Source organism: Carassius auratus, chromosome 36 (assembly GCF_003368295.1).
Source record: "Carassius auratus strain Wakin chromosome 36, ASM336829v1, whole genome shotgun sequence".
Classification (NCBI taxonomy): Eukaryota; Metazoa; Chordata; class Actinopteri; order Cypriniformes; family Cyprinidae; genus Carassius; species Carassius auratus.
The window spans coordinates 5,971,996-5,998,493 of NC_039278.1; the positions used below are offsets into that span (position 1 = coordinate 5,971,996).

Here is a 26,498-nt window from a genome sequence, read left to right on the forward strand (position 1 = left end):
TTCATTGCACACAAACTGAAATATTTCAATAAGAGTTTTGTTTTTGTTTTGTTTAAAAAAAAAACTAGTGGAAACTAATCCCCTATTTTCTAATAATATAAAAAATATTTTCAAAAAAATTTGAATATTCCATTTTGAGCTTGATTAGTTTGATTAATTTTGAGTATAAATACGGTGTATCTCTTGGGCTAGTTTAGAACATACAACCACAATTATGGGAAAGACTACTGACTTGACACCCTCAACACCCTCCTCAAGTAGGGTAAGCCACAGAAGGTCATTGCTGAAAGGGCTGGCTGTTCACAGAGTGCTGTATCAAAATATATTCATAGAAAGTTGACTAGAAGAAAAAAGTGTGGTAGGAAAAGGTGCACATGCAACAGGGATGACAACAACCTTGGGAAGATTGTCAGGAAAAGCCGATTCAAGAACTTGGGAGAGCTTCACAAGGAGTGGACTGAAGCCAGAGTCAGCGCATCAAGAGTCATCACACTCAGACGTCTTCAGGAAAAGGGCAATAAAAATCATTGCAAAACAACTTTACAGACAATTAAGTATCTACAATATTTAGTAGTAGCTTAAAAAAAGTGTCATGACATACAGCCAAGTATGGTGACCCATACTCAGAATTCGTGCTCTGCATTTAACCCATCCAAAGTGCACAAACACACACACACCCGGAGCAGTAGGCAGCCATTTATGCTGCAGCACCCAGGGAGCAGTTGGGGGTTTCAGTGACTTGCTCAAGGGCACCTCAGTCGTGGTATTGCCAGTGCAAGACTCAAACCCACAACCTTAGGGTTAGGAGTCAAGCTCTCTAGCCACTAGGCCACGACTTCCCCTAGTAGTGGTGACTGTCAGTTTATGTGCATATGATAGGAATTTTCTGAAAAATTGATAAAAGACATAGTCAACCAGACGATGAACACATAGTAAGAAGCAATATTTGTTGGTTCTGTATGTTGTTTCAGGTTTGGCATCATCTGAGGTCCTCTGAGGGGCTGGCATCATCTCTTCTCAGGTGTCTGGATCCAGACTGGAGCTTGTGTATATCCTAGTTACCACGGGATGTAAATCCTGTGGCAAAACAGAGAAACAAACAGAGAAATAATTAGCATAGCTGCTGTTCCAACCCAAGCTAAAGAATAAGATTGCGCATTTGATCAGATACAACTGCAGTCACAAATTATGAGATGCATTATTTGAATGCTTGGCGAAAGAAATGTGTTTTTAGCAGCGTTTTGTGTCGAGCGTTTTGTGACCTTAGGGAGTGTGATGGGTTGTAGTGTGCTATAAGGCTAGTTAGTTACACAGGAGCTAAACCATTTAGTTCCTTATAGGTAAGTAATAATAATTTGTAACTGATGGAACCTAATAGGTAGCCAGTGCAGAGACTGTAGGATTGGTGTAATATGATCATACTTTCTTGACCTGGCAAGGACTCTAGCCGCTGCATATTGGACTACCTGTGGCTTGTTTATTGAAGATGCTAGACAACCACAAAGAAGTGCATTACAATAGTCCAGTCTAGAGGTCATAAATGCATGACCTAGCTTTTCTGCATCAGAAACAGATAACAATTTTCGTAGCTTGGCGATGTTTCTAAGATGGAAGAATGCTGTTTTTGCAATATGGGAAACATAGTTTTCAAAAGACAAATTGGTGTCTAATATAACACCCATGCATTGACTGCATGTAGAGGAAGTAACAGTACATCCGTTTAGTTGCAAATTGTAGTCTACTAGATTCTGTGGACTGTTTTTCTTGGTCCAATAAGTAATATCTCTGGCTTATATGAATTTAATAGGAGAAAATTATTGGTCATCCAATCTTTTACATTTTTAACACACTCTGTTAGCTTAGATAATTTAGAAGTTTCATCTGGTCTCGTTGAGACTTATAGTTGAGTATCATCAGCATAAGAGTGGAAACTAATCTCGTATTTTCTAATAATATTACCAAGGGGCAACATGTATATTGAAAATAGAAGAGGACCTAGGACACATCCTTGTGGCACTCCATATTTTAATGGTGATAAATGAGATGAATCCCCATTTAAATATAAAAATAAATAAAGATTCCTAGAACCAAGGCACTCCTGAACCAGAAAAAAACGGCAGAAGCATTTCATCTGGGTAAGGAGAAAAATAATTTGACTGTTGCTCAGTGGTCCACAGTCCTCTTTTCAGATGATGAGTAAATTTAGGATTTCATTTGGAAAGCAAGGTCTGAAGTCTGGAGGAAGACTGGTCAAAAGACCAAAGTCAATGCAGCCTTCTACTTGGAGATAGTATTTTGGAGCACTTTATGCTTCCATCTGCTGACAAGCTTTATGGAGATGCTGATTTCATTTTGCAGCAGGACTTTAGCACCTGCCCACAGTCCCAAAACCACTTCCAAGTGGTTTGCGTACCATGATATTACTGTATTGATTGGCCAGCCAACTCCTGACCTGAACCTCACAGATAATCTACGGGTATTGTGAAGAAGATAAGTAACATCTGACAAACAATACAGAGGAGCTGAAGGCCGCTATCAAAGCCAACTGGGCTTCAGTAAAGCCTCAGCAGTGCCACAGGAAGATCGCTCCCATGCCATGCCACACTAGCAGTAATTCATACAAAAGGAGCCCCAACGAAGTATTGAGTGCATAATTAAACCTACTTTGGAGATCCTGAACATTTCTGTCTTGTAAGTCTTTTTATTATTATTATTGATTGATCTTTGAGAAAATATTCACATTTTTTAAGATACTGAATTTTTTTATTTTCCTAAGCTGTAAGTCATAACCATCAGGATTAAAAAAACCTCTTGAAATATTTTAGTTTGTGTGCAATGAATCTAGAATTTAAAAAAGTTTCCTTTTTTTAATTAAATTACAAAAAAATTGAGAACATTCCCATGATTTTCTAATGTTTTGAGATGCACCTGTATTTGTTATTATAAAAAAAGTATTATTATTAAAACGTATGCATATAAGCCTATGCATAAATTACACATATTATGCATAACATGGTGAGGTGGGAGAGTTGTAATCGTTCTATACATTCTTTTTTGATAATGATGTAATACATTTTATGTAAATTTGTCATTTTATGTAATCAGTTTGACATATTCAGATTATTACACTCTGACTTAAAATTCAGTTCATATTTTGTATCATTAACTTTTAATGATAAAAAAAAAATCTAAATTAACATCAGTAGAAGCATTTTTATTATTATTATTATTTATATACATATATATATTTTTATCAGGAAAAAAAATCCATTCCATTTTTTTTTTTACACTGGCCTACAGATTTAGTGTCTTACAATATTGTGCTGCCAGTTAGGGACAAAATATTAGAAACACTGAGGACAATAAATAGCCTTTCTTAGACTCCTATTAAAGCATCTGATAGTATGATTTATTAATCTGCAACAGAATATACACCGGCTTGCAGTTGAACACAGAATCAAGTGCAAAATATTAATACTATTCATACACAGTGTTGGAAAGTTTACTTTGGAAATGTAATAGGTTATAGATTACAAGTTACCCAAGGAACATAAGTATCTACTTTATGAAAGTAATTTAACTGATGACATTTGATTACTTTTTTCTAAATTTCTATGTTTTCAGCTTTTAATAATTTTTCAAACATTTAACCTAAAAAAAACCCCACAGATATAGTTATATTCAAGCGAAAAACACAATTCTAGATAATTTTACAGTAGTAAAAAACATGTTTTTCTTCTTATTGATATAAAAATAGTAAACATCATACTATTCGTTTTACCACTATGTGTGTGTGAAGGGACACCATTTTCACATTTCTCAATAACAGAAGCAAGAATAAATTCTAGTTTCATATTCACTGGCAACTGAAACAGACTCCACCAATGAATCTGTTATAACACCCATTGTATTGTTTTTTTTTAAATAGTTATATTTAATGGCCAATCATTGTTTAGTTAAATAGCTCTATTTTGCAAGTCAAAACTAGAGAGATTTGTCCACTAGGTTGCGATTAAGGTTAAAATTCATCATAGAAGAGGCATTCTCACATATTTTGCATTGAACTGTTATATTTCTGCCCATTTCGAATTTCTGGATGAATTGACTTTTACATTTCCAGCACTGGAACACATTTTTATCACTTGCGCTGGTGGCAACTCTCAGACAGTTTGTATCCTGGAGCTTTCAGCTGCAATGTGGATCGATGGAATTGGCAGATGTGTTTCACTGTGAATTCAAACAAGAGAACCAGTTGAAAGCAGCAGAATAGCATTGCTTTACTAAACAGCCTTTAAATGGCTGGAGACACAATGCACATCAAAAACAGGCAAAGCAATATATTAATGTTATTCAACTGACATTTCCTAGCTTTTTACAGAAATTATTCAGATTTTTTAACATTTTCATAAGTACCTTTAATTGGATTTTTTTTTCTCAGTAACTGTTACATGTAACTAGTTACTCCCCAACACATTTCATACATAACCGTAGTGTTCCAGTGATGTCTAATTAGGCTACTGTTAATGTCAGCACAAAGCATTCTTGTTTAGCAAAGATCAAAATAAAGTAGAATGAGAGAAGCAACTGTATAATATATACTTTCTGCAATGCAGTTACATAGAGGCAGATCAATTTAGCCTACATTAAGTTCACCAAAAACAGCCCTTCAACATTGAAAAATGTTCTTCCATGCCTTCGATCCCAAGAGTAGATCTCTGCAGAATTTCCAGTACAGTAGAAGAGGTAGACAGTGTGGCTGAAGCATACTGCGGAAGTTGTTTTAATTCCACCTCATATAGAAGATTTCTCATAGTACAGCGGCAGGTTAGGTGCGATTTCAATAAAACATTCCCAGATCTTTAAGAGAGACTGAATATGACATCAGTGTGGTAACCCTGAATGACATCAATTCGATTTGATGGGCGATAAACTGCCAAAGATGAGCCGAGAAAAACATAATCCTTGACTGCGGCATTCTGTCATATCCTTCCATTAGTCTGAGCTTTTAGAAACCATTGAAGCATTTTTTTGAAATGTGCTAATACAAAAAGGTTGAATTAAGTTGGGGGGGGGGAAAGACATAAAGATACACTTTATACATATATTTATCTATATATATTAATTTCATGAATAGTGTATGCAATACAAATTTAAGGGTCTTTTAGCAGTCATTCCTAAACAAATATATATTATCACAACATCAAAGATACATGATCCTCATTAACTTTAGAGAGAGAATAAGACTGTATGAACAGTTTCATATGATAGCAAATGAAGAAAGAGCAACATGGATTTCAGTTCAGATGAGAGACAATCTTATCCACACTGCTTGTGCAAAGAGAAAACAGCTATGTTTGCTGTGTCACTAACCTACAGTTGCCTTTAAAGCCGCATGCCTCTATACGAAGAGCTTTAAGAAACAGTCAGTCCAGTATCAAAATATCACATGGCAAAAGTGGAAGAGGAGAAGAAGAAATTCTCAGTGTATTTTAAAGCATTGTCTTTATCCTCCTTTGTCTTCCGTGAGAATCCTAATCTATAGATCATCCAGGATACTGACATTCTGCCGTACTGCCGCCTGCCTCCACACTCATGGAGAAACCATTACTGAGGTTCTTGGGACTGGGTGGGCTGGTGCTCACCGGCGAAGGCTCGTGTTTGCCTCCCGGATCCACTGAGCAGCTCTTCTTGGGCACCCTGGGCCGAACCACTGGAGCCTTTGGAAGGACGGAGGTCTGTCTGTGACCCTCTGCTATGAGGGGTGGGCGAGTGGGCATGGGCCCAGATATGACAGAAGGTTTAGATTTATGGGTGAGGTGGAGGGGGGGACATGAGGGACTCAGGGCACCATCTTCAGCCTGCTCAGGTCCCTCTTTAATGGGAATGGGCTCTCTTTGAGAATCCACTGTGTTGTCCTTCTGTATGCTGCTCTGACGCGAGGTCTTGTCTGCATTAGGCATTTCGCAGCTGTCCGTCCGCCGCCGTGAGCCCTCGTGCATCCGGCTTGTGGCGACCACAGCTTTCATAGCAGCCTATAGATGGAGAAACTCCTGAGTAATGTGCACTGGTTCAGTAAAATACTCCTGATTCTGCTCGTAAAAAGCACAGAAATCATATTCTTGAACAGCATAGCATCCTACATTTAACAACATTTTATTATAAGGGACTCAAGAATGTAAATCCTGTCATCTCACCATCAAGTTGTTCCAAATCTGTATGAATTATGTTGAACAGAAAATTAAGTTATTTTTAGAAATGTGGGTAACCAAACAGTTGCTGGGATCCATTGATTTCCACAGTATTTTCTCCCGTACAATGGAAGTCAATGGGGACCAACAACTCTTTGGTTACCAACATTCTTCAAAATATCCTATTTAATGTTACACAAAATAAACTAATACAATTTTGGAACAACTCAAGGGTGAGTACATGATGACAGAATTTTCATTTCTGGGTGAAATGCCCCACTAAAGTCAATGACATAATTGTTTTTCCCTAAAGTTATCTGCCAAAATGCAAAAAATAAAATAAAAAAAAATAAAGGTAACTTATTATACTTATTAATGATTTAATAATTCCTGATGAAAATACCATATACCTTGAAAAAGATATTTAATGATTTACACTTAAATATACACATAAATGCATGCAAGGTACAAATCATTTAAACATTTCTTAAGAAAAGGTATAAAAGTTAATAAAATATTGAAATATGAATTTATTAAAATTAAAATTAAAAAGCAACTTCAATACAAAGAGGACATTTCTAAAAAAAGATTTTATTTTTCTTTATTGTGGACACTCTTTTCATCATAGCCAAAGGAGCTATTGGTTGCTGACCTTTAATTTGCGTCGAGCATTAAATTCCTGTAGTTTTCTTTGTGTTGTGTCCATGTGGGAGAACCGTGCTACTTTTCCAAGCACCCATGGGTGCTCCAGAGCCTGTTTGACTGTGAGACGTTTATGAGGGTCCAGCACTATGAGCTTACTAACCTACAGACGAAATCAAACAAACATAACCAACAGCTAACAGTGAATAAACAAAGAGCCAGAAAGCTCAGATGATTGAATAATCAAATCAGCATATGATTTGGTTCCTGTTGATATTTGATGGAGATACTGTTCTCTCTCATCTCATTTAAAATAAATCATCAGTCCATGAACATCATCAGCATTACAAACAGGACAATAATGGTGTGTGAGCACGTGGTACTCACCAGATCCTTTGCATTAAGAGACACTTCATCCCACCAGGGGGAGACAAACTCGTAATCACAGTTCAGAATGCGACTGTACATGTACTGATCCCCCCTTGGATCGAAAAATGGTTCAAACCCACACAGCCTGAGGGTGGAGAAACCAAGAACAGAAGCAGATGGCATAGAAAAATCAATTTATAATTTGAATAAATGAAGTGAAGTGGAAACACAAGAGTGAAAATAATACAGGAGATCAAAAATACTTTAAGAACAGTAATATGGTATATGGCATATTACAGAGAAATACCAGAATATTATGCATTTGCAAGTCAGATAAAACCGTCCACTAAATGAATATACATTAATGTATTACTCACAAAATATAAAGGATGACTCCCACCGACCACATGTCAACCTCAGGACCATAAGCATTTCCTCTGAGGATCTCAGGAGCTGAGTGGATGTGAGAACAGAGCCAAATGATTGCAAATGAATTGGCTGATGAAACTTTATTAGTCATTCACTGGATTGTGCTTGCTTGTGGAGATCTAAATGACTTTTATATTAGTAGTGCATGTAAAAATAAGGAAATCAGTAAGAGGGTGCTTAAAACGCAATACAAATAATGTCTTTTATAAAATTTTGACTCACCACAGTAGCCGGGGGTCCCACATACTGTCTTCATCGTCACTTGCTCATCGATTATTTTAGAAAGACCAAAGTCAGCTGTGGACATAACAGAAAAGATTGAATCAATAAAACCCATTCATCAATGAAAGAGTTCACAGTTCAAGTGTGAAGGATACAGTTTGTTACCTATCTTAAGAGGTGCATCTATCGACAAGTCAGCATAAAGGAGATTTTCTGGTTTGAGGTCTCTGTGAACAACTCCATTCTCATGTAAGTACTGCAACAGAGACCAAACAGAGGTATCACGACCAGGAGGTCCAAAACAACATTTGACTCACTGACTTGCATTATATGGACAAATGCGTTCAAAACATTCCTTAAATGATCTTCTTTTTTATTCCACATGACATACAGGTTTTGAACATAAGACATAAGGGTAATGAGGACACAATTTTATGTGAACTATCCCTTTAAGACAAAGTTTCCTTGGTGAATTTCAATGGAATCTGCGGGTTTTCGCTAAATCATGAAAGGAGCATCATGGATTAACTGGGTCAAAAGTAAAAACCTGCCAAATGCGATTGTAGCACCATTGAAATTTTTTTTTTTTTCTCAGAGAGTAATCAGCGTTTCTGCAAAGCCCCCACCACCCCACATTTAGTAAAGCTGCTCTAATAGGTAATTTGTTATGTTTAATGAATTGATTAAGACTTATTATGCAGCTCTAAGAGCATGTGTGTGTGTCTGATTGCGTGTGACTGCTGATGACATCCTCTGTTCTCTGAAGTCCTGATGGAGTGTAGGTGGGGAAGATGAGTTCACTGAGACAGTCTGGAACAGTTCTCTGTTAACACAGCTGTCATGAAGGCAAAGACAAACATAAGAGGGATAGTTCTCTGTTCTCATCAATTCACCAAACCTTCATGATTTCATTCTTCTGTGGAACATAAAAGGAAACATTTTTAAGAATGTCCTGGTTGCTCTTTTCTTGCATTTACAATAAATGGTCTAGCTTTGAATGAAACAGCACTGTGGTTCAGTCTTTTCTTCCGTATTGTAAAGTAAATCTGAGTCAAAAAGATTTTTGAAAAAGAAAAATTTTTTTTTACTATCCATTGGTTGTTAATTGGATTGAGGCAGATCTGTATGTGAGCTTGCAGTTGATTGAAAGAAAGGGACTAGTTTCACCAGAAAACGGAGTTATTACACATGATGAAAGTATATATCATTCACAATAAGATCAATAACATGTATTTAGAAAACAGACAGGGTGAAATTTCATTTAGATTTGAATGGAAAATTAGTGAGTTTGAACTCAACAAATAGATTAGTTTTTACTAAACTTTTAGACTTTTTTCCACATTTCTAAAAGCATATATTTTAAAGACATTTTTATCGACAGTGACATACATTATATTCACGACAGTGTTATTATTATCAATGAGATTCTATTTAAATTTTTATTTAAATTTTTATTTAATTTAAAGTTTTAGTTATTGTGTATTGTGTTTTTGTATTTTTTAATTATTGTTTTAAATATTGCTTTAGTTTTATTTTGCAATGTGAACTAGTTCAATTAAAATGTTTAAGTTTGTTTATATGTGATTTAATTTCAATTTACAAAAATTACAATAATCATAATTTTATCAATTATGAATTTTTATAAATTATATATATATATATATATATATATATATATATATATATATATATATATATATATATATATATATTATAACAACCCTGATTCAAAATATGCATTTGTATCAGTTAATGCATTCCCTGGGAACTGAACACATTACCTAAGGTTCAATTCAACTCAAGGTCAAGTGATTCTTTAAATAGATCTAGATTGACCTTATAGGAATAATAATGTAAATTTTCAGTCTGTTCCTCATATATTTCAGAGAAATTTGGGAACATAGTGCAAAAGATTTATGGATCATAGCTCTCGTCTTGTAAAAGACAGAATTGTACATTCTTCAAAACTTCTCCACCTGTGTTCCACAGAAGAAAGAAAGTCATGCGAGTTTGGAAAGGCTTGAAAGAATAATGACAGAATTTAAATTTTTGGCTGAACTACTTCTTTAACAAATCATCTCTGGGCTCCAGACAGTGATGCAGAACATACAGACATATTAGCGCTGTGAATTGCAGACTGTCTCTGGGTTGAGAGATGCCTGAACCTTTCAAACCTCCTTTCTTCCCTGAAGTGGTTTTTCTAGCACTCTGTTGAGATCATGGGGTCGTTCTCCATTATCAGGGCATGGGCGTCTGTGATCTGAAGTCTGATTAGAGCGGGGATGACTCATACGGTGTCAGGCCGTGTTAATTAATTTTGTGTTCATATGCACAAGACAGATGTTGTTCCTTTAACACAATTCCAAAAATAGGAGACAATGATTTCCTGGTAAATGTGAGCCCAGCAGAACTCGACGAAGTACAGAAAGTGTTTGGCAGATGACAAAGTGTAAATTGAAGGCGGCAGGAGTCACTGTGTTTTAACACATGACTAGTGTGAAAACCGGAGATGAGTCAGTCCTACTACAGACTCATATGTTCGAAATAAGCTTCTGGAGTTCTTTAAACATTTAATTAAATACTCTGTTTAATGGTCTGAACAGGGCTAAGATGGTTTATTTTTATTTGATGTTTAAGTTTCAATCATAAATGATTTAGCAAATTAAAAACAAAGCCAGACGTTTACACTTTCTAAAGAAAATATGAGTCGAAAATTCTAAAGAAAATATGAGTTCACGCTCACACTAAGTGTTTGCCAGAGCGATGTGACTACATTAAGCAGGTTGCTATGCAGTTGTTAGGGTACTCTGTGGTTGCTAGGTGGTTTATCAAGTCAATATAGGATTTATGAGCTAGCTGAGCTGAGCTGAGCTAGAGCTGGGTGATACACGATCTCAGGCTGCAATTGTGATACAATATGTCAATCAGAATGATAATGATTGTCAAGAAAAATTATAATTTTTACTTGATATGGATTAATCTAACAGCTGATCACACAGCAGAAATGAATGGTCAGTCAGTGCATGTGGTTTATATGTCTGCATGTTCTGTGTGTCTCTGTGTGAAGGAGTGGTGTAGTTGTTTCTACTACACAAGCTCAAACACATGATGCTCACGTTGTTTTCAACACCTGCTTTCTCAATATACGTGATATTAAATTCATCTCCAAAGCTGCTCCGAGAGTCACTTCATCAGCTTCACACCATTACATATCAGAAAACTACCATCAAACATTCAGAGGGCTTCACAACAAACCAACACAATAAGTTTGGCTTACCCTGAAGAAATTATGACAGAAATACATTACTATTTTATACTATAATTTCTTACCGTATTTTTCGGACTATAAGTCGGACCTAAGTATAAGTCGCATCAGTCCAAAAATACGTCATGATGAGGAAAAAAACACATATAAGTCGGCACTGGACTATTAGTCGCATTTATTTAGAACCAAGAACCAAGAGAAAACATTACCATCTTATTTGACAAAAAAAAAAAAAAAAAAAAAAATGACATTAATTGTTATATTTTCATTTGATTACATTTCAAAAGATTACCTAAACTGTTAGCATTGTAATAATTTATTTCATTAGCCACCATTTTTTATGATACATTTAATAGTTAAATATTAATAAATAAAATTAAATATTTAATAATAAAGCTGTAATGTTATGGTGCTGTAAAGAGCACACAACAAAGGATTCCAGAAAAGTCTTTTAATCATAAATCCAAGCGCAAACAAGGCAGGGGTAGCACAAACACAAATGTAGGCATTACAAATAACCGGCAAAAGAACTGAATAAAGCACGGAGTATAAATGATGAAACACTTGAGAGTAAAAGGTTACCAATGATGATGAGCTAATCAGAACTAAACAAGGCAGGAGAACAGGAACCGAAATGAACACAACAGAAAAGTTTGTAACCCTGAGAGTAGCACAGAATCCAGAAAATAAAATAAAATGAAAAACACATTATTTAGAAAAAAAGAGAAAAACAGATTTCAAATTAAATTATAAAGGTAGCTACTCTGTGGAGTTTAATTGTGGACAAACAAGTTATGTTTACATTAATTTTCAAGGTCTAAAAAACATGTGGAAAGCGCTCCATTCCCAATTATTGGTAAATAAATACTGTGATCAGTAGTGACATTGTACGATATGGAAAATAAATTACTGTGATAATATTTTTGGTCATATCACCCAGCCCTGAGCTACTGAGGCCCTGATGAAAACAAGTCAGATACAAATACGAAGATTTGCCAAAATCGTTATATATGCACAATTGCACATACATAAACCTCATGGTCACAATCAACTCCTACAGATTATGTCATAGACAATGAGGATTAAACAGATCCGATCAGGACACATCGAAACGACATTCTACACATAAATGTGGCCTCCACATTGTTGCTTCATTGTCAGATTGCTGAGCTGTTATGTAACGCCAGCCCACATTCCTCCTGCTCAGGAAGATTAAAAGCTGAGGGGAAAAAAATGCAATATTTTTTATTTTTTTGTTCTGAGAAGATTATTTTTCACTAGCAGCTCTGCACACATATCCGCTTACTCTACCGTTCGATTTTGAGTGACGACAAGACTGACCCACATCTCCAAACCCCTCCACGTTCAGCCCATCGCTGGACATGTGTTCAGCCACGCCAACACACACACAATAATCCTTCAGCTGAGAACGCATTAAAATAACTGCTGTCCCTCATGACACACATCATCATATCATACTATTTGGTCATATTATCTACATATTATTCACCACAGATTAAAGGCTCCGTATTATGCACTATTTGTAGCATTAATTTTTCCCTGAGGTCTTGTAATGTTGCTCACGATTGTTTTACACTACATTTTCTAATCTCTCTCTGATCCTCATGAATAAACTTTTTTTTTTTTTGGCTATTGTACTTTAAGACTTTTATAGCATAGTTAAAGGGTTCGTTCACCCAAAAAATTTAATTTGTCCGTAAATTACTCACCCAGTCAGAGTTATTGAAAAAGTTTTCTTTGATCTTTCAAGCTGTTGGATGCAACTCAGCGGGTGTTGCACTGCATCGGTCCATGAGAAGTTTGATAGAAAGTTTAATAAAAACACGGCTCCAGGGGGTAAACACAGGCCTCCTGTAGCAAATCGATGAGGTTTTGGAAGAAAAATATCCATATTCAAAACGTCATAATCACTTTAATAGCTTGTGTTCCCTGATGTAAAACAGAAGCAGTCTCGTGAAGTCTCGTGAAAACCAATGTTTGTTAACAGGAGCGAAGGAAGCAAAGTTTCATTACTTTAGCAAAGGAAAACCAGTCTCCTCTTTGCTTATATCGAAATCCTATGACATTTTTCTTTACAAATCCTCATTTTGTACTTCTTATTAGTGACCGTTATTTTGTTTTGATCTCTTGTTTTGATCTCTTTTTTTAATGGATGAGCTTTTTATTAAACTTCTCATGAACCGATGCAGTGCAACACCCGCTGAGCTGCATCCAACAGCTTGAAAGATCAAAGGCCATTTTTAAAATAACTCCAACTGAATTTGTCTGAAAGAAGGAAGTCATATGCACATATGATTTTGAACAATATAGACCTTTAAAGACAGACCTGTTGTGAGTTCTGAGGCTTTTAATCGACTGTATATGCTTTTTATTAACACATCTGCTCGCATTCATTGAACTGTTTTTGTAAATATTAATGTTTAAAAGTGGAATTTGCAGTGTGAAACTACACTAACTGTGATGCTGTACAGAAAATTCCACCAATCAGAGTCACAGCAAGCAAACCATGTAAAAGAGATGATCCCCCATCTCACATGAGGCACCATGAATGAAGAATCGAGTCAGTCTCCTTACGCTCTTAAAATACTTAAAGGTGACGTATGTAGGATTGACACCGAGTGGTTGAACTAGGTTTTGCAGTCTAAATTCAAAATATTGGAGATGCTTTTTTTTTTCCACCTGATCCCTCTTTCTCAGAATTAACGCACATGCAGTTTGCCATTGCCATGATTGACGCTCTGACCCCACAACGACACCGCAAAGTGTAATATTTCATGTAAAATGTAGTGTATTTCATGTAAAAACTACTTTTTAAAATGTTAATTTCAGTTTTATTCATATTGAATAACCACAGTGCTTTTACTTAGTTTATTTGCATATTGTTTTCAGAGTCTGTGATGTTCAGGCCCCGTGATAAAAGACATCAGCCAATTATAACAGTGGGCAGATACACTGAACTCTCAAAGGGGAAAACCCCCAAAACTGACTGTCTGAGTCAGATGGGGTGAGAAGCGGGGTGGAAAAAGCTAATAAATCACATAAAATTCTTACGTTTTTCGTCCAAAACTATAGTAATATTATAATTGCACTAATGGGAACATAATAAAACAAACCAAAAACTTCATGTTATGACCCCTTTAAAGAATTTAAGTGATATATTCAAAGTATTTGAATAAATTGACACCAAAATAAAATGTTAAATTGACAAAAGAATGTGGTGCAAATGACTTGATTTTGTTTTTTAGGAATATCACGATTCACAATTTTTTCATGATTCTTTGTCATGTTGGTTTTACTATTTCGCATGTTGTCTGAACATTATAGCCAAACTAATTTCCCTATTATAAAGAAAAAGCCTTTCAAGGTAACAAAAAGACAAAAAGGGCGAAGATAAAAATGACAAAAAGACAAAGATACACATTACAGCTACAAAAAACATATAAATAAAACAAACAGTGCTTTCAAGAAATTTAATGAACAAATATACAAATAAAATACTATGTGAACTGATTCCAAACCCAACTGTATTAAATTTCTTTAGTCAAGAGCAGTGAGCGATTTTTCTCTTTGTGTTTTGTTGTTTTATTAGGGTTAAATAGTTCACCCAAAAATAACAGTTCTGTCAGCTGTCTGTCAATTCTGTCATAGTGTTTTATTTTTATACCACTATTTACTAACTAAAAAGTGTTTTTAAACCTGAATGAGTTTCTTTCTTTTTCTGAACATAAATGCTTTTTTAAAGAACGTGGAAAACATGATCTTTTTTATGATTATCAAACTTCAACATGTATAATTCATGCTGTTACTCTTTAATGTGGACTAAGGATTTTTCACTGATGATTCAAACCTGAGTTTTGAGCAGTGTAGAGTAGCGCTTGTCGTTTGTCTTTTTTCTCCGATCACAAATGCAGACATGGTTTTATATTTATTATGCGGTGCAGTGCAACGCAACATGTAAAAAAAAAACGTATAAGTAATTATAATCCGCAATTATGTCCTCACTGGATGCAACAAATAATGGGTTAATATCATTTTCAATGGGTTTTATTGTCTTTGTCTTATGTTCTGACTGGGACAAGGCATGACAGTATATGATGAGGGGTGTTACATTTCCGTCACACGCTTGAGGTATTCGGCCAATCACAATGCACTGGATAGCTGACCAATCAGCAAACACCTCGGTTTTCAGAATGATGAGCTTTGTGAAAATCGACGCGTTTCAGAAGGCGGGGCATAGAGCAGAAACAATAATGTACAGTATGTGGAAAATAATGTTTTTTGAACCGTAAACCTCATAAACACAATTCATTACACCAAATACACAAAATAATGTTCTTTTTAGCAACATCATATGACCCTGTTTAACAAGGCATTGGCATTTGAGCTTGGGTAGTAATATGTAAATGAGTTATAACATCAAAACCATGGCAATTACTGAAAGCAGCATTTTTGCATCTTTTGTATTTTGAATAGTGGGCCGTGTGTCCACCAAAGCACCAAAGTCCAGCAATATTAACTGCTCCATTGTTGATTAATTGTCATTCAAGCAGGACGGTTGGTCGGAGTGGTATATGTTCCGCCCCTCCTACACTGTGATTGGCTGGCTGAATTAAACGTGACAGTGATGAGCACTGAGATTTCCTAAGGTTGAACATTCTTCAGCTCTCGGCAGTGAGAAAAATAAAAAAAACGCACCTCGTCATGCTCCTGGCAAAATAATAGAAAAAATACACTAGCCATGAGAAAAAATGCTTTAATGGACACGCGGCCTTAAGAGTATGTCTACCCAGTACATCAGACTCTTTTACTTCAAAAGAGCCAGGAAAAGCTGTGTTCCTCTTTAAAGGCTAAATATGCACGTTGCCTTTATAGCCTTTCAAACATGAACAGAAAATCTCTGTGAGGGTGAAAAGCACAATTTTTATATCCCTTGATTTATTTGGTCTTACCGCCACAGCCTCCAGGATCTGTTTGATGACGTGAGCTGCATCTCTCTCACTGTAGTAGCCCCTCTCCACAATCCTGAAACAACATACAATCATTTCAGAGACAAAATCATCATTAAAAAACAATCCACAGCATGTATATATACTATCATATGTTTTAAGACATGAGCAGCTGATGTTTAGACTTCTGTGTGTGGATCTGGCAACATTTAATGCTCTGTTTAACAGTGTGTAGGCACACACATCCTGCTCCTGCTCTGCACCAAACCCACTTAAACCAATTATCGGGAACTTGTTTCATTCAATTACATCTCACTGCTGGGTAGAAGAACAGATAGAAAGCCTACTGAGCTGTAAGAACTTGAGCCAGGAGATGTTGACAGTAAAGAATAAATGAGATTCCTGTGCTGGAGACCACTGTAGGATCTAAGGAGAAACATTTGGCTCTCATCGTATGAATACATGGTGGAAGATCATCGCTTGATAGTCTTTAAGTAGCAAGATCATTATATATTATCTTATTTAATGAGTTTTCCATGCCATCATTTCCTGACCTTCGTGTTGTTCCAAATCTGGATTGTCTTTCTTCTGTGCAGTGTTGTTATTGTTAATTAAAACTAAAACAGTTAAGGCTGAATTTAATTAATATATATATATATATATATATATATATATATATATATATATATATATATTAAGATGGAGTACTACAACTACTAAAACTAAAACTGAAATACAAAATAAATCTGAAAACAGACAAAATATGAAATCATATTCGAGATATTAAGAAATTTTGTGATTGCATAAAAATAATGTCAAAATAACATTGCTTCTGTGGAACACAACATAAGGTATTCAGATATTTTGTATATACAGTGGAAGTAGATTTTTTTTTTTTGCCTCTCATTAATGAAGCTCATCATACCTGTCAAAAAGCTCTCCACCTGTGACCAACTCAAGGATAAGAAAGATCTCGGTCTCCGTTTCAAAAATTTCCTTCAAACGAATCTGAATGAAAACATAGTGAGAACAGTCACATCAGAACAAGCCCATCTATATTCCCACAGAACACAATGAACATTGAATATTTCATAACAACGTGATGTTGCCAGGAACATAAATATCTTACAATATTTGGATGAGAGAGACGCAGCAAGACTCCGATCTCTGTCCTCACAATTTTCTTGTCAATCTGAATTGACGACACAACCAACATAACAATCATTCTGGGATTTTAAGAAGAATGAAAACATCTTTATGATCACAGCTCAACTCACGGTTTTCTTCAAGACCTTCACAGCGTAAGGTTTCTCAGTTTGCTTCTCTTCACAGCGAAACACAACAGATGTGGCACCCCTGGGGGTTAACACAAAAGCAATCTTTATATAGTAATACAATTTGATAATCATGTATCATAGCAATTACCATACACAACACATTGCATAAAGAGACAGATTGGAAGGTGCTAATAAGACCAAGACATTCAAAGAAAAAAAAGGTTTGGCATTTCACTACTGTGACCTCCACCGCTCATTTAGTCATGGAGGTTCTTACCTATATTCTACCTCTCCATCACCATTAATATGTTCATGGCAACTGAGTCTAATAATAATAACAGTGTAAATAATGACAGAAAATACTGAAAAAAAAAACTATATAGAAGAGAAGGCCATCATTTTTCTATGTGCTACCTTGTTATCCAACACTTCAACAAATCAGTGTCTGACAAGCAGTCCTCAACATAATCAGCGATAGACTTCAAAGTACTCACAGTCACACAATGCAACTAGATACATAAAAAAAACTGTTCTGTGAAAATAAGTCTCATAGAAGTCCTTCTCTCTGCTGAATTTCACATGACCATGATGCCAGACTGAAATCAGGTAACAGCATCAACAGCTCAACATTTTGCATCCCATATCCTGGGAGGTAATGATGACATTTTAGAGCCCTTTTGCAAAGACTTTGACATTTGCAAAGACTGGGTGCTTCCTTAATGTGCTCAATTAAGTGCATTATAATTAGATTACTAAAGGGAGATTACATTTTAGCTCAATTAGTTTAGACGCCACCTATCCCTAACTGCGACAATTACATGCAACAAAGACTCTTAATTAGCAGTCAATAAATAAATAAATACATAAATAAACACTTGATTACCACACAAATCCTGAACACTTGCTCACATATAGACAGACATGTTAGTATTTGACACTAGAGCATCCATGTTACATGTAAATACAGGTAAATACAAATTAAGTATAAAAACAGACCAATAATCGATGTAACCGATAATGTTTTATCAATATTAATTTTTTATTTTTTTGTGGCCATGGGGTGGATCTCTAAAGTATATCTCTCAGCATCACCATTGCATCACGTTCACCAGGAAACAGCTTACCTGTTCACAGGTAAAATAACTTGCATGTTTATTTCTGCCACAACAGGGATGAAAAGCAATTATATTGTATTTATATTTCATAAGAAACGTAATATATGTATTATGAATATTTGACATTTTTATTTGACTTATGGTGTACAAATATTTCACTGACGTTTTCGCAGAACTGATTAAGTACAAAAGTTAAAATAAAAAAAAAGGTATATCGGTCAAACCGATTTTATCGGTCAACCTCTAAAAAAATAGGCTACAATTATGTTTTAATTGTTGCAATCTTTATGATCATTTGTGCCAAAAACAATTAAATTAGACAATTAAATATTGGTTCTAGTGTACATATCAGGTATCAGTATAGAATAACCGTGTCAAACAATATAGGGTGCCTGCAATAATCACATTTACAGTGCATGTACGCATGCATTTACACAATAACATAAAAACCAATGCAAAGTGGATAAAGTAATGTACTTACCTGCCTAATTCTGGGCCCATGTTATAGAAATCCTCCACTGTCGCATCTCGGCGCGAGCCATCGACCCAGTATTCCACCGAGCACGCGCCGGACCGAGAGGTGGGCATGATGGACCCTCCGAAGACTGTTCTGTTGTTATGACGAATAAGTAATCCCTCAGATCAGGGAAGCCCAGGAAACGCTATCACTTTCACATCTGGGTGTCAGCTTGAGATGTGATATGGTTGCTAGTCTATGTTTATGAATCTGTTCCAAGTGATCAATGATTTAAAATGCCCAGGTTTCCTTTTCCGTCTGAGTGCGCATATTAAAAGTCAGTCCAGACACTGAAGCATCACTGCGGGCTTGAGTTGATGTCCAAAATCAGTATATTTTCAATTGATCTATCGATATCCTACCCTAACGCGAAGATATGTCTTTAATATTATGATTTTTACTCGGTTTGTTGAAATGATCTTGATCGAAACAATAAACAAAGGCTGTTTTCAAAGTGGGTCTTCAGCTTCCTAAGGGCGTCACATATCCCATCCCGAAACCTCCCACGAGACACAACATTCAAGAAAACATCATAATCCTGCGATTCCCAATGTCACAAGCGACATGACGATGCCAGACTCCTTGCTTTGGTCCTCGCCGGAATGAAAAACATCAGATCAGCGTCTCATTTCTCTGATGCTTCTCTAAAAGATGAATATTGTGAATTAGCAGGGTGAAGATGAAGTAAATGTCGTTTGAAATGTAAATATTTGTGCTGGTAAGAGGCGGAGAATGGGAGGGGTCTGTCACACACACACACACGCACACGCGCGCGCGCGCCCGCACACGCCCTCTCAGCCTCTCCTCCTATCCCTGGCTTTCTCTGCGGACTGCAAGTTGCAACGAAATGCTTCTGCTTTATCGCTAGGGTTGAGAACCAAGAATCGGTTCATATTCAGAAATACTGGTTGACGAACGTGCAGTTTATCACCTGACAGTGTTTCCTGCACTAATCAGCGACACCACAACGACGCTACTGAATCTACAGTGTGACCGGTATCTACTGACGAACGAATGAAAAAATGAACCGGTTCTTTTTAATGAATCAGCGTGATTAAAGAAATCAGATGTAGGAGCAGCTCTTGAACCGGTTATTTTTGGTAAATCAAAACACTCAGCTCGAATAGTTTAATCAGTCTCCCGAACTAATAGCTTCACAAGGGACTATTCTCTTCAGTAACTACAAATACACAATGCGACATATAGTCAAATTCCCGTGCCTTATGAGGTGACTCTTTAAAATGAATCGAAAACACTGAATTTCTCGGAGTTAGTAACTCGATAAAATCAAATTCACTTTGTTAAGGTTCGTAAGACTAAATTGTATTTATTTGTTGTTCTTACGAGAATGTATAATAAAAGCGAAAAAAAAAGGAGGACCCCGAATTGTTAAGGAATCCTGTACTATCTTGTCCTTAGGTATTACGTTTGAATCATCTTACAAAAATCTGAAAAATCGTATAAAATCGTTTCATGTAATCAAATATAAGTGCATTTGCTCAAAGTCGCTTGTGCCCAGTTATTTCAGCACCTCGGACAGCTCAGTTCATTTCAGTTTCGTTTTAGCAAAAGTTTAGGCGCGGATGAAAACGGGACTGGGAGGGATAGACAATGACACGCACCGTATAAAGGTCCTATATCATTCACCATACATCATTTTCATATTTCTATGAAGTTTTTGTATATACTGAAAGCATTTTTAATTTTTTTTTTTTTAGAAAAGACGTTAATTGTATTTTTCATTAAAAAATGTAAGATGGTCACTAAAAATATAGTGTAGATTGTATTAAATAAATTGTTGTTCAGTTTGATAGAAAATATTGAGAACTTTTCATTAACAAAACAAGACATACATTTTTAAAAAAACATTTGTAAGAAAAGTTTGAGGTTTTTGAATTGAGGAACTGATTTAATTGAAAAAAATAAAATAAGGAAAAAAAAAAAGGCTACCTATTTATTTTAATAGAATTAGCTCAGTTGTACAGTTTTATTTTGGCGTTGACTGTTAGTTCCCATCATGCTTTGCATATGGCTGGATATGGAAAGTACATATTGAAATCGTCATGATCCAGTCACTGAACTTCCGTTATTTCACCACCAGAGGTCAACATCCACAACACAGACTCTCACACTACACAGTACACCCTGGACTACATTTCCCATGCTGCATTGCACCAATCACATTCACCTGAAAACAATCACACACAGCTACCACCAATTACACACACACACACAGCACAATCATCAGACATGCTTTATAAGCATTGGACTTCCTTTCACACTCGCCATGTATTGTTCATCTGCACATATCCCTCCCCTAGCGATAGCTGCGATGCCAAGCCATTCCGTGATTGTTCTCTTAGTCTTGTTTAGGTCCCTTGTTTTCATAGTCTTGTCTCTGTTTCTAGTTTTAATTGGTTTTCATAGTCTTGTTTAAGTTCATATAGTTTTCATAGACTTGTTTCAGTTTATAGTTTTCATAGTCTTGTTTCAGTTTATAGTTTTCAAAGTTTAGTCTTTTTCTTGCTTTGCCCTGTTACTCGAGTTTTGACCTTTGTGCTGGATTCTGGATTACCCCTCTTGCTTAGCCCTCTGGATATTGTTCGCTGACCGGAGATCCTTGCTTGCCCTTGGATTATTCTTGTGTCTTGCCCATACCATACTTTGCTCCTTTTTCCACCCTGTCTGTGTTTAGACCATACCAAGGAATAAAAGCAAGGCTGGAATTGGGCACATTGATCTTTGTGAAGGATGCATGTCATGTGCTTCCTTCTGCTCTGACAATGTTCTCCAACTTTGAGGACTGTTCTTTTCCAGTAGCTCAATGCTCCATGTCACACAGCCAGCCAAGGTGTGAATGGAGGACCACCAGATCAAGACCCTGTCATGGCCAGCCAAATATCTAGACCCAAACCCCACTGAAAACCTCTGTGATGTGATCAAGAGGAAGATGGATTGTCACAAACAAAGCCCAGCTGCTTGAATGTTTTTGCATTAGGAGTGACAAAAAGTCACCCAGCAGCGATGTGAAAGACTGGTGGAGGGCATGCCAAGATCCGTGAAAGCTGTGATTGAAAATCTGGGTCATTCCACCAAATTTTGATTTCTGAACTCTTCCTAAGTTAAAGAATTAATGAAAAATAGAGCTGTGTTACATTAGCATAGCAATGGTAGCCATGTGCCTGTATGATGGGTCCCACTGATAGAGAAGCAGAGGGTCCAAGAATGGATCCCTGTAAAAAATGAGCTTTGTATCCCCATGAAGTGACAGAAGAATTTCAAAGTACTTCTGATTCCACACCATTAGTACAACTTTGGATTTCATATAAAGATAACTATTACTCTACCGATGTTTGTTCAAAACTCCATTAATTGAAGTGAAATCAAAACCTGAATAGTGCAGTTTAAAGGGGCAGATGTGTGGTGCTCTCACTGTTGCCCTCTAATGTTCATTTAGTGCACTAAATGAACAGGGATTCACAGACTGTCTATCTGGATACTCAGGTACCTTCAAACTCCTTTGTTCAGCTGAAACCTGACAGAAGAAATAATTATCTTCAAGACATAAAATATGATTCAAATGTACCTGGGATCAGTTACAGTTTTAATTTTGGATTGAACCTTCACTGTTCATTGCCTCCATGTATCTTTAACCTCATGTGCAATGTATACTTCAACCACTAGATGGAAGCAAACACTAAGAGATGCAGAATGATTTTAACCTCCCCAAACCGGGTTCAGCTTCTGGATTGCTGTGTGAAATGCTCATGTGAGTTAACAGCCAAATGCAGGGGATTTTATGTGTTTACGAGGTGCCATAAATCATAAAGCAAAAATGCCACAAATGCCACATTATCTTTTGAACCCACCAAACCACTGACCCTCTCACAGTTAAAAACTGAAATTTATACAACTATGTTTGGTACAGACAGAAGCCTATAAAATAAAAGTGGCAGCTGCTGAGGATTTTGCTGTAAACTGCGTGACTGTTGCACACAGAGTGGGAGAGAGAGTGAGATATGGCCTTAATTATGGCACATGCTCCTCCTGTACTTCCAAATATGCTTTGCGTAACAGGATTTTTGCTTGCTGAAGCCAGACTGGAAAAACTAAGACCTTTAAATGACTGCAGTGTGCTATTAAAGACATTACCCACTGTAAGTTCACTGGCTCTAAAGGCCTATCACCCTTGGTGATTCATCTGTTTGGGATTCGGCGAAGTAAATGACCACATTTTCAGACCACTGTAAGTGCCTCAAATTGCGCGAGCTAATTTGACGCAGAAAATCCCTCCAGAGGTTTTACAAGCTTTGCAAATGAGTGTGAGGTCCATTAGAGGCAATTCATGTGTGCTTTGAGGAGAGCCAAAGCTGCTTTTTTGAGCTTTCAAAATGGGGCTGTTTTGATGTCGGCCTGTTTGCCATGATGGAACTGGAATGGGAGAATAAAGTATGATAAAACAGAATGCACAAAGCACAATAGGATTTTGCTTTAATTAGGGGCTTTATCAAAGTAAACAAAATATTTCACGTTATTTTAATACCTAAAAAACGCAACATGATCACTCATGTGGAAGGAGTCATCACAGCTTTATATGGGAGTCACATGGGTTTTAATGTTTGTTGCTAGAGGTGATTCACAGGACGGTTTAAAGGCAACTGGAAATATTGGCAAGAAATCATGTCAAACAGAGCAACCTGGTAAACAGCTTTATTTAATTTACATCGCAATGACATATTTGAAGCTGATCCAAGATAAACATACGCAATAATTCAAATTCAATGTCACATTTGGACACTTAAAAATACTTTAATAAATATACTATACTATAATAAAACTCTAATTATAATTGTAAATACACATAAATATACATATATAATATTTATATTCAATAATGAATCATAATCGATAATTGTTTGATATATTTCATTCACTTACTATAATAACATATATTATCATTGTTGTTATTGTTTCTTTTGTCATTATGACTATTAATATTAATATTCTCTCTATGCAATATATCTATAAATTATAATTGTATAATACAAAATAAATACCACTTTTCTATTTCTGACATGAGTAAGAGTAAGAATAATATTAGCAGCTACAATAAATATTTAAATGTAATTAACAGAAATACATTTTTATTACAGTAAATAATTGTATTTATTGATTAATATAACAAATTAATATAACAACATTTTTAGATAGATAGTAGTCTTTTGTATTGTGTATCGCAAAATCTAAGAGTAATAATAATAATAATAATAATAATAATAATAATAATATTATCAACACATGCATATTGTTAGAGTAAATAAATAAATAAAAAAACATTTATAAATATAAAGTAACATAATAATACCCATACACAGACAAACAAACACACATTAATTCATATGTATATATTAATTCATAATATAATATTTACTAATATTTATATTAAATAGATTTACTATATTATTATTATTATTTGTAGTAGTAGTAATAATATTAATACTATTACATTAATTAATTAATAATGATCAGTACAGAAATAAACTTCAAGTGTGCCTGAAGTGTTTAGATACTTTTGGGATCAGTGTATATTATCATAATATGACATATAAAAACAACAACAACAACAATGTTTGTGTTCAAATGATGTCAAATGTGTGCTCAAACGACAAATGCCGATTTGAATGCTTTGTTTTTATTGCTATTAGTTATTTGTATCTTCTCAAACTTTTGTAGTACCATAGAAATTATGTACATTTCAAACAATGTTCTCGTAACTTATTTTCTTACATTACACATCATTATGCCAATGATGTCACTGAGACCAGTTCAGATCAGGCTCCTCTCCTCTCGAAAAGTCTGTCAATTTTTACAGGAAGGTAAGTGCAAAGAGAGCTAATTAAACTCCACAAGTGTTTCATGTTTTAGTTTAGCACATTTAGACTGATTGGCTGGTGAATAATGAACAGTGCAAAGCAAGGAAATCAATTTTCCAGCTACGGGAGCAGAATAAATAGAAATAGAGTGGTAAACTAAATTAAACACTGGCACCTGAGGCTCACTGCAAACAGAAACTGGGGCTGTAATAGAAATGCACTGCCATTTCATATCACCAAAGGAGATGCAAATGAGGGGATGTATTTCATTGTCAAGTCCACTGAAAAACAAGTACCAACTGATGCATAAAACAGTGACTGAAATATTCTGTGACAATATATTTAAAACTATATTTACATTACATAATATTTATAGCACTGTTTATTCTACTTCATTTTAGGAGACTTTTATAGCTAATGGTCAAATAAGTTACAGTCTGCCCTCCAGAGGGGGATGTGTGTAGTGCCAAAGATTTATTTATTTATTTTTAAACCTATACTAACAGGCTCTCTTTAGCTCTTATATTTCATAAACAAGTTAATACATGACAATTTAGCTGGGCGGGTGTAGACAATTTTCTTGCTGCTCGGACTAATTCCCCAAAGGCCATTAAAATATAGAAAACTTCTGAGAACAAAAATATCAGACTTTTCTGGTTCTGGAAAAGTAGCTGGCTGCCATTTAAAAGGCAAAGGGAATTAAATAATTAATTTGGTTATTCAAATTGTTTACAAATCTGAGTGCGACAGTCAGGCACACTGAAAGGTGATGTTCAGGGAGAGGAAACACCCATCAGGCCCTGCTCCCATTTGCATTTATATAGTTTCAGCATCAAAATCACACAACACATTTTCATTTTCATTTGGACACTAATATGGATGTGCCATCAGTGCATATTTTGAATATGAAAACACTTACACTCAAATGGCTCCCTGGATAGTGTCCTCACTGGTGATCTTGTAACTTTAATGAAGCAACATAGGTTTGGGAATCTTTCAGTCAATCTTTTCCATTAAAGTTACAGAAACCAGGGTCTGAAATTAACGGGGGACTTGGGCAAAAAGGCCACGTGGGAAAAAAAAGGAGATTACGGCCGATCATGGCACATTTACAATAGATTTGCTCACATTTGCATCAGATTTCTGTTTACGTATGATTTGCAGCATTAGATTGCAGTGTAAGATTTATCACTGTGGAAAAGGCCTGAGTTGTTCAGTGCACGCGCTCACTGAATTCACATATCTGCATTCGCAAATTCTCTCATCATCAGAAACAACAAAGATTTTCGAAAGAAATGTATTTTGTAGTGTACACAGCTTCAGCTATTATAAGGGGAGCTTTTGCGAAGGTGCATAGCTCACATTAGACTGAAGTCATGGACCACGTCTGTGTTCTTTTCATATCAGATTTCAATGATGATGTTAAATGTATTTTATTTAAGCAAAAGACAAGAAAGAATGAAAATATAAATGCATGAAGAATATGGTTAGTTGCTTTATTAGACTGTTTTTGAATTCAGCTGTATAGTTTCAAAACCTGAAACAAAAACAGAATGATCTGACTTTAGCTTTGGGAAATGATGCTACATAAAAAATACCAAACAGCAGATGGGCTGAATCAAAATGCTTATTCA

At 35.7% G+C, this 26,498-nt stretch overlaps 1 protein-coding gene across 1 annotated transcript; it reads right to left on the minus strand.

Moving 5' to 3' along the window:
- Positions 1 to 3,406: 3,406 nt before the first annotated feature.
- On the minus strand, positions 3,407 to 19,801 carry LOC113055062 (calcium/calmodulin-dependent protein kinase type IV-like). Its single transcript, XM_026221013.1, has 11 exons — positions 18,956 to 19,801; positions 17,360 to 17,438; positions 17,212 to 17,274; positions 17,008 to 17,090; positions 16,086 to 16,158; positions 8,016 to 8,106; positions 7,851 to 7,925; positions 7,577 to 7,652; positions 7,218 to 7,344; positions 6,841 to 6,993; positions 3,407 to 6,032 (listed from the first exon to the last, which is right to left on the minus strand). Exons 1-11 carry the CDS (start codon positions 19,060 to 19,062, stop codon positions 5,544 to 5,546), a joined length of 1,416 nt encoding a protein of 471 aa, XP_026076798.1. The 5' UTR covers positions 19,063 to 19,801; the 3' UTR covers positions 3,407 to 5,543.
- Between the last annotated feature and the right edge of the window lie 6,697 nt (positions 19,802 to 26,498).